The sequence below is a fragment of the Pygocentrus nattereri genome, chromosome 13 (assembly GCF_015220715.1).
Source record: "Pygocentrus nattereri isolate fPygNat1 chromosome 13, fPygNat1.pri, whole genome shotgun sequence".
Taxonomy (NCBI): domain Eukaryota; kingdom Metazoa; phylum Chordata; class Actinopteri; order Characiformes; family Serrasalmidae; genus Pygocentrus; species Pygocentrus nattereri.
Genome location: NC_051223.1, coordinates 9,853,346 through 9,869,287, shown reverse-complemented (window position 1 = coordinate 9,869,287; position 15,942 = coordinate 9,853,346). Strand labels below are relative to the sequence as shown.

At 42.9% G+C, this 15,942-nt stretch overlaps 1 protein-coding gene across 2 annotated transcripts; it reads left to right on the top strand.

The window, feature by feature from the left end:
* The first annotated feature begins 878 nt into the window (after positions 1-878).
* On the top strand, positions 879-13,123 carry mapk7 (mitogen-activated protein kinase 7). 2 transcript variants are annotated; one of them, XM_037544431.1, is made up of 7 exons: positions 879-1,014; positions 2,801-3,125; positions 4,921-5,086; positions 5,191-6,611; positions 8,042-9,264; positions 10,367-10,500; positions 11,482-13,123. In XM_037544431.1, the coding sequence occupies exons 2-7, from the start codon at positions 2,813-2,815 to the stop codon at positions 11,633-11,635; spliced, it is 3,411 nt and encodes a 1,136-aa protein (XP_037400328.1). In that variant the 5' UTR covers positions 879-1,014; positions 2,801-2,812; the 3' UTR covers positions 11,636-13,123. The 2 variants fall into 2 exon arrangements, with proteins under 2 accessions (XP_037400328.1, XP_017575995.1); XM_017720506.2 differs by lacking the exon at positions 879-1,014 and adding an exon at positions 1,143-1,316.
* The last annotated feature ends 2,819 nt before the right edge of the window (positions 13,124-15,942 follow it).

The window sequence follows — 15,942 nt, the reverse complement described above, 5'->3', positions numbered from 1 at the left end:
CTGTTGGCACTACGTAGTCTGGTAGGTATCATTCTCCTGGCATCCATCAAACCCATATTCATCCATCAAACTGCCATATAGTGAAGTGTGATTCATCACACGCTTTACACCCCTCCAGCCGACACTTGGCATTGCGCATAGTGATCTTAGGCTTGTGTGCAGCTGCTCAGCAATTTCATGAAGCTCCCAATGCTCAGTTCTTGTGCTGAAGTTTGGAGCTCAGCCTAAGACAGGCCTGCTCTGTGAGTTTGAATGGTGCACATCAAGGCACATCTGTTATTACCTCCCAGGTACTTCAATTTCACAACAATAGCACTTACAGTTGTCTAGGGCAGATCTAGCAGGGCAGAAATTTCACAATCCAACTTGTGGCAAAGGTGTCACGCTATGAATGCACCACTTTTAGAATTAGTGAGCTCTTCAGTATGACCCATTCACTTGCCAGTGTCTGTATGGAGATTGCATGCCTATATGCATGATTTTACACACCTGTGTGGCTGAAACACCTGAACTCAATAATTAGGAGGGGTGTCCATATACACTTTTGGTCATATAGCATAAATTTTTGGTCAAACCCTTTATTGCAAAGCTTTCATAAAACAATGTCTCAGGCATTAGTGTATTCATAACATGTTTCTGTGAGGGAGCTTTAGAGGCGGATGTCTGGTTCCTATCATCACCACTGTGAACAACTCTGACTCTGTAAATTTCTCAAGAACTTAGCGTTTCACACCGAACCACTCTGCATTGCTTTGTTTTCCTCATAACCATTTAATTATGCTGAAACTTTGCAAAGTCGGTGGAGTTCCACTTTAAATGAGGTCTCCTGCTTTGTGCACAGACAGACTATTGGACTCTGCCGCAGACTGAGGGGGAGGAGCCCCTGTCTGTCCTCACTGTGTACACATGTAAACACAGTTTAACGTTTACCCGCTCAGCAGAGCGCTTTGGAAGCTCACAGCTTGTGTTTGAGATCAAATCCGTTCAAATCCGTGTTAAACCGAAAGCCAGCCGGTAAGAGTTGTTTGGCTTTTTTATTAAGATCGCTGTTAACGTTAATTTCTTACGACACCGCCCAAAGAATGGCCCTATTCTCCCGAGAAGGTCCCGCCCACTCAGCCAAGCAACATGCGCTATTGGCCACTCCTCGGTCAAAGCCGCAGCCGATTGGCCATTCACGCTGCCACTCATAACCAACGCGGAAGAATACGAGGAAGTGGAGCAGGCTTACAGTTGCCTTAGTGCGGTTAACGTTAGCAGACAGACATGGTTCTCCAGAAGCGTTCAGGATTATCGCGGCCCCGGTAGTTTTTCAGGTAAAAATAGTGCTCTGTTCTGGGTTTGGTTGTTATTTTAATCTCGATAGAAAGGTAACAGAGTTTTACTTGTAACGAGGCTGAAGCTGGCTTTCTATTCGCCAGCATCTTGCTCGAATTTTCCCGTTCCACCTTAAATCAGGCAGCAGTTTCATGCTGGCGCCTCGGGCTCCTCTCTTATCTGCAGCATCACGTTATATTCCAGTTATTTATACACTCAGCTTCTTTAAAATATCAGATATGCTCTCAGACTGGGGCTCTAGATAGTGACCTACGCCCAAACCTACGTCCAAAACTGTAAACAATAGAACCTAGAACCGCTGTCTCGGTACCGCAGCATACAGTACAGTACACTCTTTAAAAGATGGTTCTTTAGTAAAGGCAGTTCTGTATAGAAGCATTTCATGCTTAAGTGGTGCACCATAGTGAAAGGGTTATTCAGATTGATGGAGAATGTTGAATGTGGTTGGAAATAGAACCTTTTTGAAAAATGGTTCTATATAGGACCAAACATGGTTAGTCTGTTGTAACAAGCTTGATATTGTAACAGTAGAATAACTTTTTTTTTAAACAACGCATTTTCCATCTACCTGAAGCGATATTGCACCATGAAACGATTCTATATGGAACTCATGCTTCCAAATAGAACCTTTGCCTTTACTAATGAACCCTTAAAGAACCCTTTAAGAGTGTAGGCTGAGAGCAAATGTGATGCACTGAACAACACCTGAATAGGCGTTTTAACACATCTAATATCATGAATGGGCTGTTAGTCTTGGGCTTAGTGTTCCCCTCTAAAGCAGATTTGATTAAAAGTCACTCAAAGGAAAAGGGAAAATCCACCCATTTTTCAAAATTTCTGCATAATTGCGTGTTTGAGATGTAAACAGAGTGATTCTGAGCGGTTTGATGTGAAATGGTTCAGATGTCTTTACAGTGGTGGTGATAGGAACCAGGGGTCATAACTACAACACATAAATAGACATTTTATTTACCTTCCAGAACCACCAGAGAACCTACACGAGTCTTCTGAGCTTCTATGGAATGTTGATGCTGATTTGTCATCCACCACCCTGTTTTAAGCCAAAACCTTCTCAAAACTATCATAAAACAATGTGAAGCTGTGTATTCCTAACAATTTCATGTTGTAACTTTCTGTGAGGGAGCTTTTAGAGGTGGACATCTGGTTCCCATCATTGCCACTATAAGCAGTTCTGGCTCATTTCACACCAAACCACTCTGAATGACTTGCATCAAATCTTAACCATTTGTTTAATGCAGATACGTTGAAAAATTGGTGGAATTCACCTTTAAGTGACTTTTTAAAGTGCTGGTTAATTATTACCAGGTGCTTAACACTTAATTTACTGGCAGAGGTGGTTACTGTATAACAGCCTGGCACCTGAGCTGTAACAGGAGTCTCACCCATTGTCTCCATACTGGATATGATGTCCACTGGTGTTTTTTGTTCTCTGTGTTGCCAGGTTTCATTCAGGATGTCGTCCAACGAGGTGGAGAAAACCAAAAACAATGACTCGGGGTCAGTCTGTGACTCTGTAGACACCAACAGCAAGAGGGAAAGCGACAGTGTCAAGAGCCGCCAGGGATCTGTGGGAGAACTTCACGCTCAGCCTGCTAGTGACACATCTAGCAATGCAGATGCAAGCACGGTGGCTGCGAAGAACCTGGCTCTGCTCAAAGCCCACTCCCTAGATGTGAAGTTTGAAGTCGGTGAGGAGTATGACATCATCGAAACCATCGGCACGGGCGCGTATGGTGTCGTCTCGTCCGCCAGGAGGCGGGACAATGGTAGGAACCCCTGTCTCATGAATGCTCGAGAATGTTAGACCTAACACGTACATGCTATACCAACAAATCAAAGTCTGGGGTTATCACTTGGCCTGAAAGTATGCTGAGATATTCAGCAGCTTTGAGAAATGATGAAATGAAATGAAGTCTAAATGAAAAAAAGTTGGAATGCTGGTAACTGAAAGTTGCACTCTGTAAGATTTTTTATTTTTTTGTTAAAATTGAAATAAGTAGTGTCGCTGGGTCACTTTATTACTTTGTTGTATTTAGTGTGTCCATCATTTGCCTTTATTATGACATCTTTCCTTTTCTGGTGACTCTTAGTTTCTTAAAGAAGCTGCAGACACGCCTCCAACGTTCAGTCTTAGAAGTTGGTTGCATTTTCTGCTTCTCACAGTCCAAGTAGTCATGTCATTCACCAAGTGTTGATGAAGTTCTCTTTGAATAATTTTCTTAAACAATCGCCATCATCAGAATCATCCCCTTGGGGAACAGGGCTGAATCACAACCCACATGTTCCTCCACACTGCATGCAGTTACACATTTCCACCAGAGAGGTCCCCAAAACATATACGTAGGATAGGTAGCGTATTTTAAACATGCAAAATATGTATCATTTTGAAAAACCTGAAAATATATATCTTTGTCCTTATACGCATACATAAGGCACATTTTCAGGCGCTCCGTGTGCTGTATTCATAAATGAATTGTATGAAGACACAACTACATAGTAACTATATAGTATTGCAGGAGTGTCAAACTCTCAGCAACTCCATGGCCCAGCTGTATTTTTACTTAACATTTTGCCTTGACCCCAACGGGCAATTGTTTATTCAAAATATGCCAAAACTACACCTGCAAATAATAGCCACTGAATACTTGAACAATTCAAATACAATAAAAATAATAGCCTACATTAGCTGCAGACACTATTAAACCTCTTTAAATGCCCCATAGTAGTTTTTTTAAAAACTGGACACCTGGCATTTTTTTGTGGTGCTGTCCCATAGATCGTTGTTGGGAAGGGGGTGGGAGCTCACATTATGTTGCAGTGCATGCTGGGAACTGCACTATATATTAATACAGTTATATACGCATATGATCATTTCTATTAATATATCATTTAAAATGAATTTGCGGGCTGTATAGGATTGTGCCACAGGCCTAACTTGGCACACGGGCCTTGTATTTATCACATGAGTAGTGTTGAATAGAATTTTGAATTTTGTGACTGCACCTTTAATATAGGTAATGAATATTTTCATTCATTCAAAATCGCACATTTCTGTTAGAACCGTTTGATGGTGGTTTTAGGTTCTATGGTTTGAACTCCATCCGAAAGCTGTGAACTTAGCCAGAAGCCCTCCGTCCTTCTAAGAGTCCAGCTGGCTGGGGGAAACTCAAATGACCACAGAGACAGTGTCTGTACTCAGAAGGTCTTTCCCATTTATTAATCAGAATAGCAGAGTTTATATACACACAAATGGCATGACCATCCTGTGATCATGTGACAAGACAATAGAGAAAGAAAGTAGTCATGAGACAGGTGCCCCAAGGACATATATGATGTCCGGGTACATGGAGCCTAAACAACAGATAGTGTTAGAACATTGCTAATCGGATATTATTGTAACTATGAGTTACAACTAACCATATGAACGCACAAGCATAAGCTGAGGCCTCTGTATGATGCATACCATAGGCCTGAACCCCCTAGGTCATGATATAGTCATGAACCCAGGATTGTACACTGGTCAGTACGCACTAACATTAGGATCTAACAATTTCTATTCAGGCCAGCAGGTGGCGATAAAGAAGATCCCAAATGCCTTTGAAGTGGTGACGAATGCTAAGCGCACCCTCAGAGAGCTCAAGATTCTGAAGCACTTTAAACATGACAACATCATCGCAATTAAAGACATCCTTCAGCCTGCTGTACCTCATTCGGCCTTCAAGTCTGTGTAAGTTTCAGACACTCCAGTTGTACAAGAATACTTGCCTCTCCGTACAGCTTTGTTTTCAATCTTCGTTATCAAAACTTCTTTTTCTCCTCTGGTCTTTCTAGCTACGTCGTCCTTGACCTCATGGAGAGCGACCTGCATCAGATCATCCACTCGAGGCAGCCCCTGACCCCTGAGCACACGCGCTACTTCTTGTACCAGCTGCTGCGAGGCCTCAAGTACATCCACTCAGCCAATGTGATCCACCGTGACCTCAAACCGTCCAACCTTCTGGTGAATGAGAACTGTGAGCTGAAGATCGGTGACTTTGGCATGGCCCGGGGCCTGAGCGCCGCGCACCCGGAGGAGTCACGCTCCTTCATGACGGAGTATGTGGCTACTCGTTGGTACCGTGCACCAGAGCTCATGCTGTCCCTTCACCACTACAGCCTGGCCATCGACCTCTGGTCAGTGGGCTGCATCTTTGCTGAGATGCTGGGCAGGAAGCAGCTATTCCCCGGCAAACACTACGTGCATCAGCTGCAGCTGATTCTGTCCGTTCTGGGCACTCCACCCGAGAGCATCGTAGGTGCCATTGGAGCTGAAAGGGTTCGTTCATACGTCCAGAGCTTGCCCTCCAGAGCTCCCGTGCCCTTCTCCAGACTTTACACCCAGGCCGAACCAGCTGCACTGGACTTGCTGGCCGCCATGCTGCGTTTCGACCCTCGTGAGAGGATTAGTGTGTGCCAGGCTCTGGAGCACCCCTACCTGTCCAAGTACCACGACCCGGATGACGAGCCTGTGTGCGTTCCCGCCTTCGACTTTGAGTTTGACCGGCAGCCAATGGGCCGAGAGCAAATCAAAGAGGCCATCCTGGCCGAGATCCAGGACTTTCACCAAAAGAAGCAGGGCAACCGGAAAAAGATTCAGTTCAAACCGTTGCATAGAGCCAGCAGTGCCAGTTCTGGTCCACCAGGGGGTGCCATGCCTAATAACACCCATTCAACAGTGCCACAGACAAGCACTACGCATTCTCAGCTGCAGAAACCGCGTCAAAATTTGGCAGCCCTACCGACTAATTCGGTTCCTCTGTTTCGTAAGCAGGCTGACCATCTCACTCATAATTTGCCTCCCTTGACCCAAACAGGAAGCTGCCAGGACGTGGACATGCCCAGTGCCAACTCTGACGGCCAACCGGAAACCATAGATCTCACCACACCCACATCAAGCCAGGGCACGCCCCCCTGTGAGTCGATGAAAGAGTGCACAAAGCAGGAGCCTGCTTCACCAAGTCAGGCTCCTCCCAGGCAGCCGCTTCCTCAGATGACCTCTACATCGCTGCCCAGCCTTCCTCAGTCCGGTCCCTCTCTCTCCCTCTCTCAGTCCCAGGCCCAGTCTCTCTCTCAGTCGCTTTCACGCTCACTTGGAAAAGGGGCAAAAGCAACAACTGGGGAGACCACCAGGAAGGAAGGAGCGATTTCAGATGACACCAAGGCGGCCCTCAAGGCAGCCTTGCTTAAGTCAGCACTGAGACAGAAGGCACGAGGTATGTGGAACCGTACATGAATAACATGCTACAGTCTGAGTGAGAGGGCTCAGGGTCAATTCCAAAAAGAGTCAATTATCCAGGCATTTGGGAATTTTCCCACTCCAAACTAGATCTGCATCAAACTATCATTTTGATAGTCAAATAATCTGTGAATTCTTGAAATGAATGTGATTATTCAGTTAATTGATAACTCTTATGGAGCGATCAGCTTCTAAATCGGGCTTGAGGATCTTTTATGCATTTGTTGACTAACCATGAAGACAATAAAGAGGAATATTATATTTAAAAATTCACTGTTTAGCTCCTGAGAGGCGCAACCTTTTAAGCATTGACCCTTCGAGCCCTGGTGATGCTATAGCCATCCATGGCCAGGAGTCCAAGAGAGCACAGTTTGCCTCACTCTCTGGGTGGGTAAGATAGCGATGCTACTCAGCGCATGCGTCTGTTAGCAGATCTGGTGGTTGGAGCTTTCCTTCAAGCGCGTTTGGCTGTCCAATGATGTTGTGTGTGTGGCAGTTTGAAAAGATGCTGTGGCTGGTTTGGACTTAAAGGAAGCCTGTGCTGCCTTCACCCTCCTAGCACTGGTGGTATTGTGTGATTGGGGAAGTCCTAGCTAGTGTATGGAATTTGAAACGACTAAACTGGGGAGAACCCCGGTCAAAAAAATTCAATGTTTTAATGAACTTTCTTAACTAATACAAAAGATGAGTAAAACTCTGATATCTTTTTCCTGTCAAAATTAGATTAAATTAGTTGCCAACTAATTTGGTCGTCAATTTTTAGCGATTAAGTCGTTGCTCCTCTACTCCAAACAGAAAAATCAGGAACCGTCCCGGAACTAGCCCCCGGTAGCCAGCAAAGGTAATTTGGCCAGCATTAGCTTACCAAATGGCCATGTTAAAGTCATATTTCACACTGTACTGTACAGCTAAGCACAGTATTTGAAACTTATATTGGCACTAAGTGCACATGTGCTTGTAAAAACTACATAAATCATCATAAAAAACTCAAAGATAAATGCAGTAAGAAAGGGAACTACAATTTCGTTTTCAAAAAAGTAGTTGATTTTTTTTAAGATAGTTTAAAGAACAAAGCCTGAATTTAGACATCTCCTTGACTATAGTACCTAGAACCTAGAAACATAAAAATTGTAAATTTGTACTGTACTGATTTTATTCACAAGAATATATCTGAGTGCATCAGATCCAGCAGTGCTGCTGGAGTATCTAAACACCTCAGTGTCACTGCTGGACTGAGAATAGTTTTCAAGAAGCTCCTGTTCATAAAAGCTATAGTCTTGTGTTGTTATAATGTGGTGGATGACGGTCGTGGTGACAGATTTTTTTTATCTAAAAAGTTTATCTAAATTTGATCTATTATCTAAAATGTTATCGAAGGTAATGTTTGTTATTCTCTCTGATCTTCAGATGGGGGTTCTGCAGCCGTAGGCGTAGACCTTTGTGGAGGCTTCGGAGGCTCAGCTTCTTTGCTTTCCTCATCTGGTCCAGAACACAGGAGACCCGTTACTGCACAAGAGAGGCAAAGAGAGAGGGAGGAGAAACGAAGGAAGCGTCAGGAGCGAGCAATGGAGCGAAAGAGGAAGCTTAAGGAGAAGGAGAAAAAGGAGGGCAAGAAAGGGGAATCTTTGGGTGGGGTCTTGCTGAGCGACAACGACAAGAAGCTGTTGGAGCGGTGGGGGCGAATGATGGATGGCCGAGGGGACAAATCCCAGGCCACGGACAACGTCCCCGCCAAGACAAATGACAAAAAGGCAGGTTCTTGTCAAATACAGGCAGGCAAAGGCCTGATACAGATGCCCTTAGACACGGGAGACTCTGCGCCTGCCAAACAGCCGAATGAGCTGCCAACCTTCAAACCGCCCCAGCAGATAGTGCCTCAGATCGGACAATGTGTGGCATCAGGAATGTTCCATCCACCTACGACCTTCAGTTCCCTGCCAATCTCCCTGAGTTCAAATGGGGACGTTGGGATGGTAGCCATTGGTGGAGGTGGAGGTGTGGGTGTGGTCGATGGAGGTGGGGCTCTGAGCCTAGTTGGAAGTGGGACTATTGGTGTGATGGCAGCTCCGTGTGCCTTTGCCAAAAGCAACATGCTTAAACCTCAACCCCAAGCTCCGTTCCTTGGGGGCGGGACCGTATTCACCTCCCTTGACAACTGGACAGGAGCCCAGGCCACCGTAGGAGCATCTCAGCAGGTCCAGCCTCCCCCTCCACGACTAAGCCATCCGGCCCACACAAACTTCCCCGGGCAGCCTGCTCAGATCCCTCAAACCCAGCCTCTTCAGCACCCTCAACAGACGCCATCTCGTAACCCCCCTGTCAAGCTGCTCCCCTCGGACACCTTCATCTCCAAGCCTCCATCCCTCACCCCCAACGGGACGACCACAAGAGTTGGTCTGCAGGACACCAGCACGCCTCTGCCTGTCCAGGACCCTGTAGGTGCTCCTCAGTCTCTGGACAAGCTCTGTTCCGTCCTCGCTGAGCAGCAGAATGGTGCTAATTCACAGGGGCCTTCTCACATTGCTGGAACATCAGCCCAGCCCTGCCTGAGTCTCTCTGACACAGGACCACCTGGGACCAGCAGGGCACTGGACATCCATACAGTCACACTACAGCTTTCCAAGTCACAGGTGTGTTGCCAAGGAAACACTGTGATTATCTTATTATTTTTCCATATCATCTGTTATGGATACTGCCTGTAATTATTATATCCATTTCCAAATGCTCAGTTTTAGTTTCTGATTATTCTTCAGGTAAAATAAGTTTAAAATGATATATGTGTATATATATATATATATATATATATATATATATATATATATATATATACATACAGGTATGTATACAGTTGTAAAGGTATAAGCACCAAATTTCGTTGAGGTGAGTCTGGTTCCATTGACTTACATTAAAAGTAAATTTTTTCCCCCTTCTGTAAAATAAATAAATAAACAAACAAACGCACATATATTATACAGTACTATATAACAGACTTAGGCACCCAAAACACATTTTCAAAATCTATTTATTTGTGTAGTTTATTGGCAGAGAAAAGTGTTAATATTTGAATAAACAAAATTTATAGATATGATTAAATTTATAAATAAATTATAATTAGTGATTTTCTGGATGTGAGTGTGTTTGTGTATTTGTTTACCCATTTTCAAACCTCTCCTCGAGGAAGCCCAGTATTATATGTAGTTAAAAAGCAGCTCCTGGTTTGACCAATCAGTGCTTCAGTAAATTGTGCTCATGATGTCATTGATGATATTAACAAGTCAATTAACAAGCCCAAGAAATTCTTGTTACTTTTTATTGTTTTTATGTTTATTTGAATTATGAATACGACTTTATTCTAATGTATACTGTGATAAACTCACTGCTGAGGTACATTGTTTAAAAACTTGCTTAGATGTCTGGGACTTTCTGTGTGTGTGTGTGTGTGTGTATGTATGTGTATATATATATATATATATATATATATATATATATATATATATATATATATATATATATATATATATATATATATATATATATATATATATATATATATATACTAAAAATAAAGGTTTAGTGAACAAAACATTATACAATGTCGCCACCTAGTGTTCCAAAGCAGCAACTGTTCAGCGCTCAAGCAGGACTAAGGAACATACTCAGATACTGGTTATTATTAGATGTTTGTTTCACTGTGTTGTCTCTGATCCACTTCTCTGCTCCTCTCTCTGCCAGGTTGAAGATATTCTGCCCCCAGTTTTCTCAGTAACTCCTAAAGGGAGCGGGGCAGGGTATGGGGTCGGCTTTGACCTCGACGACCTCCTCACTCAGTCTCTCACTGACCTCCAGCACTCGGACCTCAGGGAAAGGTCAGTCAAATATCCACACATAAAATACTGAAGCATTTTTTTGTCTCTCTTATGATCCAATGAGAGGCATTTACAGCCTGTACAGTGTTTAAAGGAAGAGTCCAGTGTTTTTCACCTCCATATTTACCTGTTGCATCTGTCAGTCTGCTGATAGTTATTTCACTCCAGTAACAGAAGCCAAAGGGCAGCTCCTGAATTCTGCGAATAAACATCTGCCCATATAAGATTATTACAAGATTAAGATTGCCTATATTAGATTGTTACAATCTAACAAGGATGATATCAGAAAATGTCTTTCCAGAGCTGTTCTTAAAGGGGAATTCCACCGATTTTTCAATATTTCTGCACAGTTCATACATTAAGATGTAAACGAAGTCATACAGTTTGATGTAATTTGATGTGAAACGTTTCTATCAAGAGAAAATGACGCAGATTTCTTCTCAGTGGTGGCGGCAGAAACCAGGGCATCACAAATTTAATGATTTTATTTACCATCCAAAGTAATCAGTGAACTTACACGAGTCTTCTGAGATTTCATGTAATGTTGATGATGGATAAATAGTAAAAACGTATTGAGGACTGTTTTCTTTGGAGATTATTTTGCCTCACGGTGCCTGACATGTACCTCTCCATCAGAAATAAATATAACAAATTACATATTTTAGGCCAAAATCTTATATGAAACATATCTAAAGTAGAGCCATGTCTGAGGCATTAGGCAGTGTATTCATTTTGTATAACTCCTTTCTGTGAGGGAGCGTTTAGAGGTGGACGTCTGGACGTTCCTCTCACCACCACTGTGAACTCACTGAGTTTCTCTAGAACTAAGCATTTTACACCAAATGAACTCAGATTTAGCTTTGTATCTAACTATGTATCTTAATGTTAAGTATTAATATCCTATTTTTTTTTTAAATAAGGAAAAGTTTTGGAAGGTTATGAATTTACTCTTTAAAAATGTTTTTTCTCTTTTCATATCAGCCACAATGACTCCGCCCCCCTCTCCGCATCCTTGCTCTCTGATTGGCTGGAAGTGCACCGCATGACCCCTGCAGACCTGGAATCACTCCAGCAGGAGCTTCAGCTTGGATCGCCCATGATTCTCTCTGATAACTCCACCCTCCCTGAGACCTGATGACTCCATTCATCTGCTCGCCCCTCCGTTGGGTCTATTGCAGTTAGAATGTGAACAGTAGCAGCACAGAGGCATCTCTGCCAGCGTGTTAGCACAGCCTGGACCTTCTGGTTCTGTAGATTAAGTGTTGTTCCTTCTCAGCACCTTATGTTCCACTCAAGCTCATGTACTGCACATCCTCAGTAAGTGCCAACTGGACTCCACACTCAGCCTGACATCACGTTTAAAGGGTAGCTAGTCTTCTTCAACCAAACCCCTCTCTTATCTGTGGATTGCTGTTTACCTTGCGGACCTGTTCACATGTGTTCTTCCTCAGGCCTTACGGATTAGGCTCAGGCTTTACCTCTGTGAATCAGTGGTTGAAGGGAAGTTCCAGTGATTTTTCAAAATTTCTAAATAATTCAGTGTCGTAAAACAAGGTCAGTCATCGGGCTGTGAATTCATAGCCAGTTCATGTAATAACTTTGTGAGGAAGTTCTTAGAGGTTCTGGTTCCTGTCACCACCACTGTGAACAGTTCTGGCTCTTAAGTTTCTCTAAAACGGAGCTTTTCACACCAAGCCACTCTGTTTACATCTTATCCATTTCATTGTGGAGAAATTTTTTAAAATTCAATGGACTTCCCCTTTTATAGGTGCACAGTTTTTGATGCATTCTCACCCATGACCAGTTATGAAGACAATGACCTTGCTAGCATTTTTGGTGCTAATATGACCACAGTCTAATCACAGGTACGAAAGCAGGACCTTTGGGTTGGAAAAACACCTTCGTTTAACACCCTCAGCACAAGATATGAAAAGCTGACATAGTTAATGTCAAATTTATATGATCTAAAGTTTAAACTGGGGCCCGACCGATACTAAAATGGACTAGTCTGATAACTGATATAATTTTATATTTGTCAGTCATTTGTTAGTAATGAAAACATCCAAAACCCTGAAATTCAACACTGAAACCAAAATAAAGTTGTAAGATTATTTTGATCAAGTTTTAATTATGTGTGTGTGTGTTTTTAGCTGTTATTTGTGAATTTTTCTTCTTTTTTTTTACTGATACTGAAAAAAGCAGTCTATCAGTCGGGCCCTACTTGAACCAGTTCATGCCTAAATCTTCAAGGCAAAAACAAAAGATTTGCCCATTTAGTGGCAAAATCTAGAAGGTAAAAAAGGTAAAAGCTGTAGAAAGCAAGTGTCTGAACTCGTGTGCTCAACAAACCGCAGCAGTGGCACAGAGTTCACTCAAAGTGCAGACGGAAAACACCAAGGCAGCGACCGGAGGCCCCAAAATCACTGTGAAAGCCAGCACAGCCCAGCGCACTCCAGAGTGGGGGAACCACGACTGGTGGCTCCCGAGTGCAGAATTCAGCACAGACCAGTCAGAGCAGATCGATTCAGTTCCTTTAGGCCTTGTAGGAGTTTGTGTTTGGATAACCGATTTTGCACCAGCATCACAACGAACGTGTTTCAAATAAAGGAACCAAAAGGACAAACCGGTGTCGGTGCTGTTTTCTGACGCGAGTGCAGTTACACATCTGTTTTCGTGTTAAAACAAAAGTTCAGCCACAAAGCTAATTTACAATTTGAACACACATGTTGTTCATCATGGGTCTGTGAAGTTTGCATCTTTAGTTTCAGCACTGGAGCTGCAAGGCTAATGTAGCTAACGAGTAATAACATCGATTTTACGTGTCTAGGTGCGACTTTGTCTGTTGTTCTCTAAATGATATGGCTGCGCGTCCGCCATATTGGAGAGGTCAAGATCCGCTTGTGAACAGATTCACTTGTACTGAGAGAGACTGAAGAGTCTCAGGATTAAACCGGCCACTACTTCGTTATTACTCAACCCATTTTCACCACATTTGATAACAGATTAATCTGGGCTGCGCGGATCTGCTCTCAATAGCTTTCACTACTTTAATAACTGATCGTGATAATTCAGTCTCGCACACATCAGCAAATCCATAAATGTGTGAATCACTTCTAATATTAATACAGATAAAATTAAAACAATCCCCCCAAAACACAGCAAGAAGGGTGAAGCTAATGTTGGCTTCCTATTTGCTTGTTTGAGTATTCCCGTTACACCTTAAGTGCAGCTTTGGGAACAAAGAAAGTGACTGCTGCACCATCTAAGGTGGAACGGGAAAATCTGAACAAGACGCTGACCTTCAGCTTTGTGTAAGGAATGCAAGGAAGGCAAAGGAACTACAAAGTATTAATCATCATTGTAAATAAATAACTACTACATCAAGTTAAGACCCCCTGAATAGACTATGAAATGAAACAAGCTTAATATAAAACCAGAGGAAAAACATCTGTGATGTGTTATTGTACTTTGCCAGAGCCAGTTTATGAGGAGTCTAGCCTCTTCCTATTTCCCCCGTTACATTAAAAACAGGATTGCAAATCAGTAGAGGGCACCTGCAAGCGAGTCCTCAGTGATTGGAAGTGAATGGAGCTCAACAGCTAAAAAAACTAAAAAGTTAAAATAGCTTCTAATCACTCGCCCAGAACTTTCCTGTAATTTTAGACAGAATAAGGATGTGTTTCACTAAAAAAACCCAAAGAAAATTCACCTAAATTTCCTTTTTTTCCACAGCAAATGGGTTTTAGAAAGCAGAAGGCAGCATTACCAGAGAACTTGTAGAGAGGAGATCTCCTGCTCTGCAATGTCTTCAGAGTTTTTCAAACTCTGGTGCTCCCAAATGAGTCCAAAATGAATAGGTTGATATGGAGCATTTGAGTAAAATCATAGTTTATAAATGCTGAAACAATTTTAAAGTGAAAGACTTTAATAATTTCCTGAACAGCATAAAACATTAACACTGCTATTATATTTTTAAGAGCTTTTAAACTGGAATTATAGGAGTTTAAAACGGCGCCTCATGTACATTCATGACGTCAGTGAGCATGATCAGCCAATGAGCTGCTCCGCTCGCTCAGGAAGCATCCCATGCTTCAGCGATCTTGGTTACTAGTTTACTAGTTACTTTTTAAGAGCTGTTCCATTGTTACTTTAGCTTAAGTGAAGTTTTTTAGATGAGCCGTCAGAGGGGCAAGGAATCAAACGAACACTAGTGTCAACATCAGCAGCAGAACTGACCCAAACCCTTACAAATGGCAGACATACACTCACTGGCCACTTTATTAGGTACACCCTGCTAGTAAAAGGTTGGACCCCCTTTTGCCTTCAGAACTGCCTTAATTCTTCATGGTGTACTTTCAACAAGGTGTTAGAAACGTTCCTCAGAGATTTTGGTTGGATATTTGAGTTACTGTTGCTTTCTATCATCTCTAACCAGTCAGCCCATTCTCCTCTGACCCCTCACATCAACAAGGCATTTTCGTCCACACAACTGCTGCTCTCTGGATATTTTCTCTTTTTCAGACCGTTCTCTGTAAACCCTAGAGATGGTTGTGTGTGAAAATCCCAGTAGATCACCAGTTTCTGAAATACTCAGACCAGCCCGTCTGGCCCCAACAACCATGCCACGTTCAAAGTCCCTTAAATCCCCTTTCTTCCCCATTCTGATGCTCGGTCTGCACTTCAGTAAGTTGGCTTGACCACCTCTACATGTCTCAATGCATTGAGTTGCGGCCATGTGATTGGCTGATTAGCTATTTGTGTTAACAAGCAACTGAACAGGTACCTACTAAAGTGGCCAGTGTGTAGATATTTATAAGCCATAGTAATGAAATCATGCTTAATATTTCACAACCATAAGAGCAGAGTTGATATGTTTGGGCTGAGCTATAGGTAGCGAGCTACATCATTTTGCTACATTGCTAAGTAGCAAGCTAAAGGCTACACAGCTAGCAGCAACAAAAATAACACACCTGCAAAGATCACAGCAAGAGAAAACCTTTATTCACGGCACTTATAAGCACAGGGTTCATATTTCTCAAAACAAAAGGTAAAGTAATGGAGGATTGCCATTTAGCTGCCAATTAGCTGAATATCTGACTGCCAATTAGCATTGTGCTAACTCACGCCTAAATCACACACCTGCTTCAACACACATACGTGGCCAGAAGTAGATAAAATTCAGGCTTCAAGATGGCTCCTACTTCTGTCTCTAGCTATGATACTTTTCATTTTTGTGGAGTCAGAACGCTTCCACAGCTGTACCCTGCTGCCGGTGTTGCGCTGGTGCAAGTGGATCAGACACAGCAGAGCTAGTGTTAAATGCCTCAGTGTCACTGCTGGACTGAGAATAGTCCACCAACTAGAAATTTCCAGCCAATAGCGTCCTGTGAGCAGTGTCCTCTGACCACTGATGAAGGACTAGAGGATGACCAACACAAACTG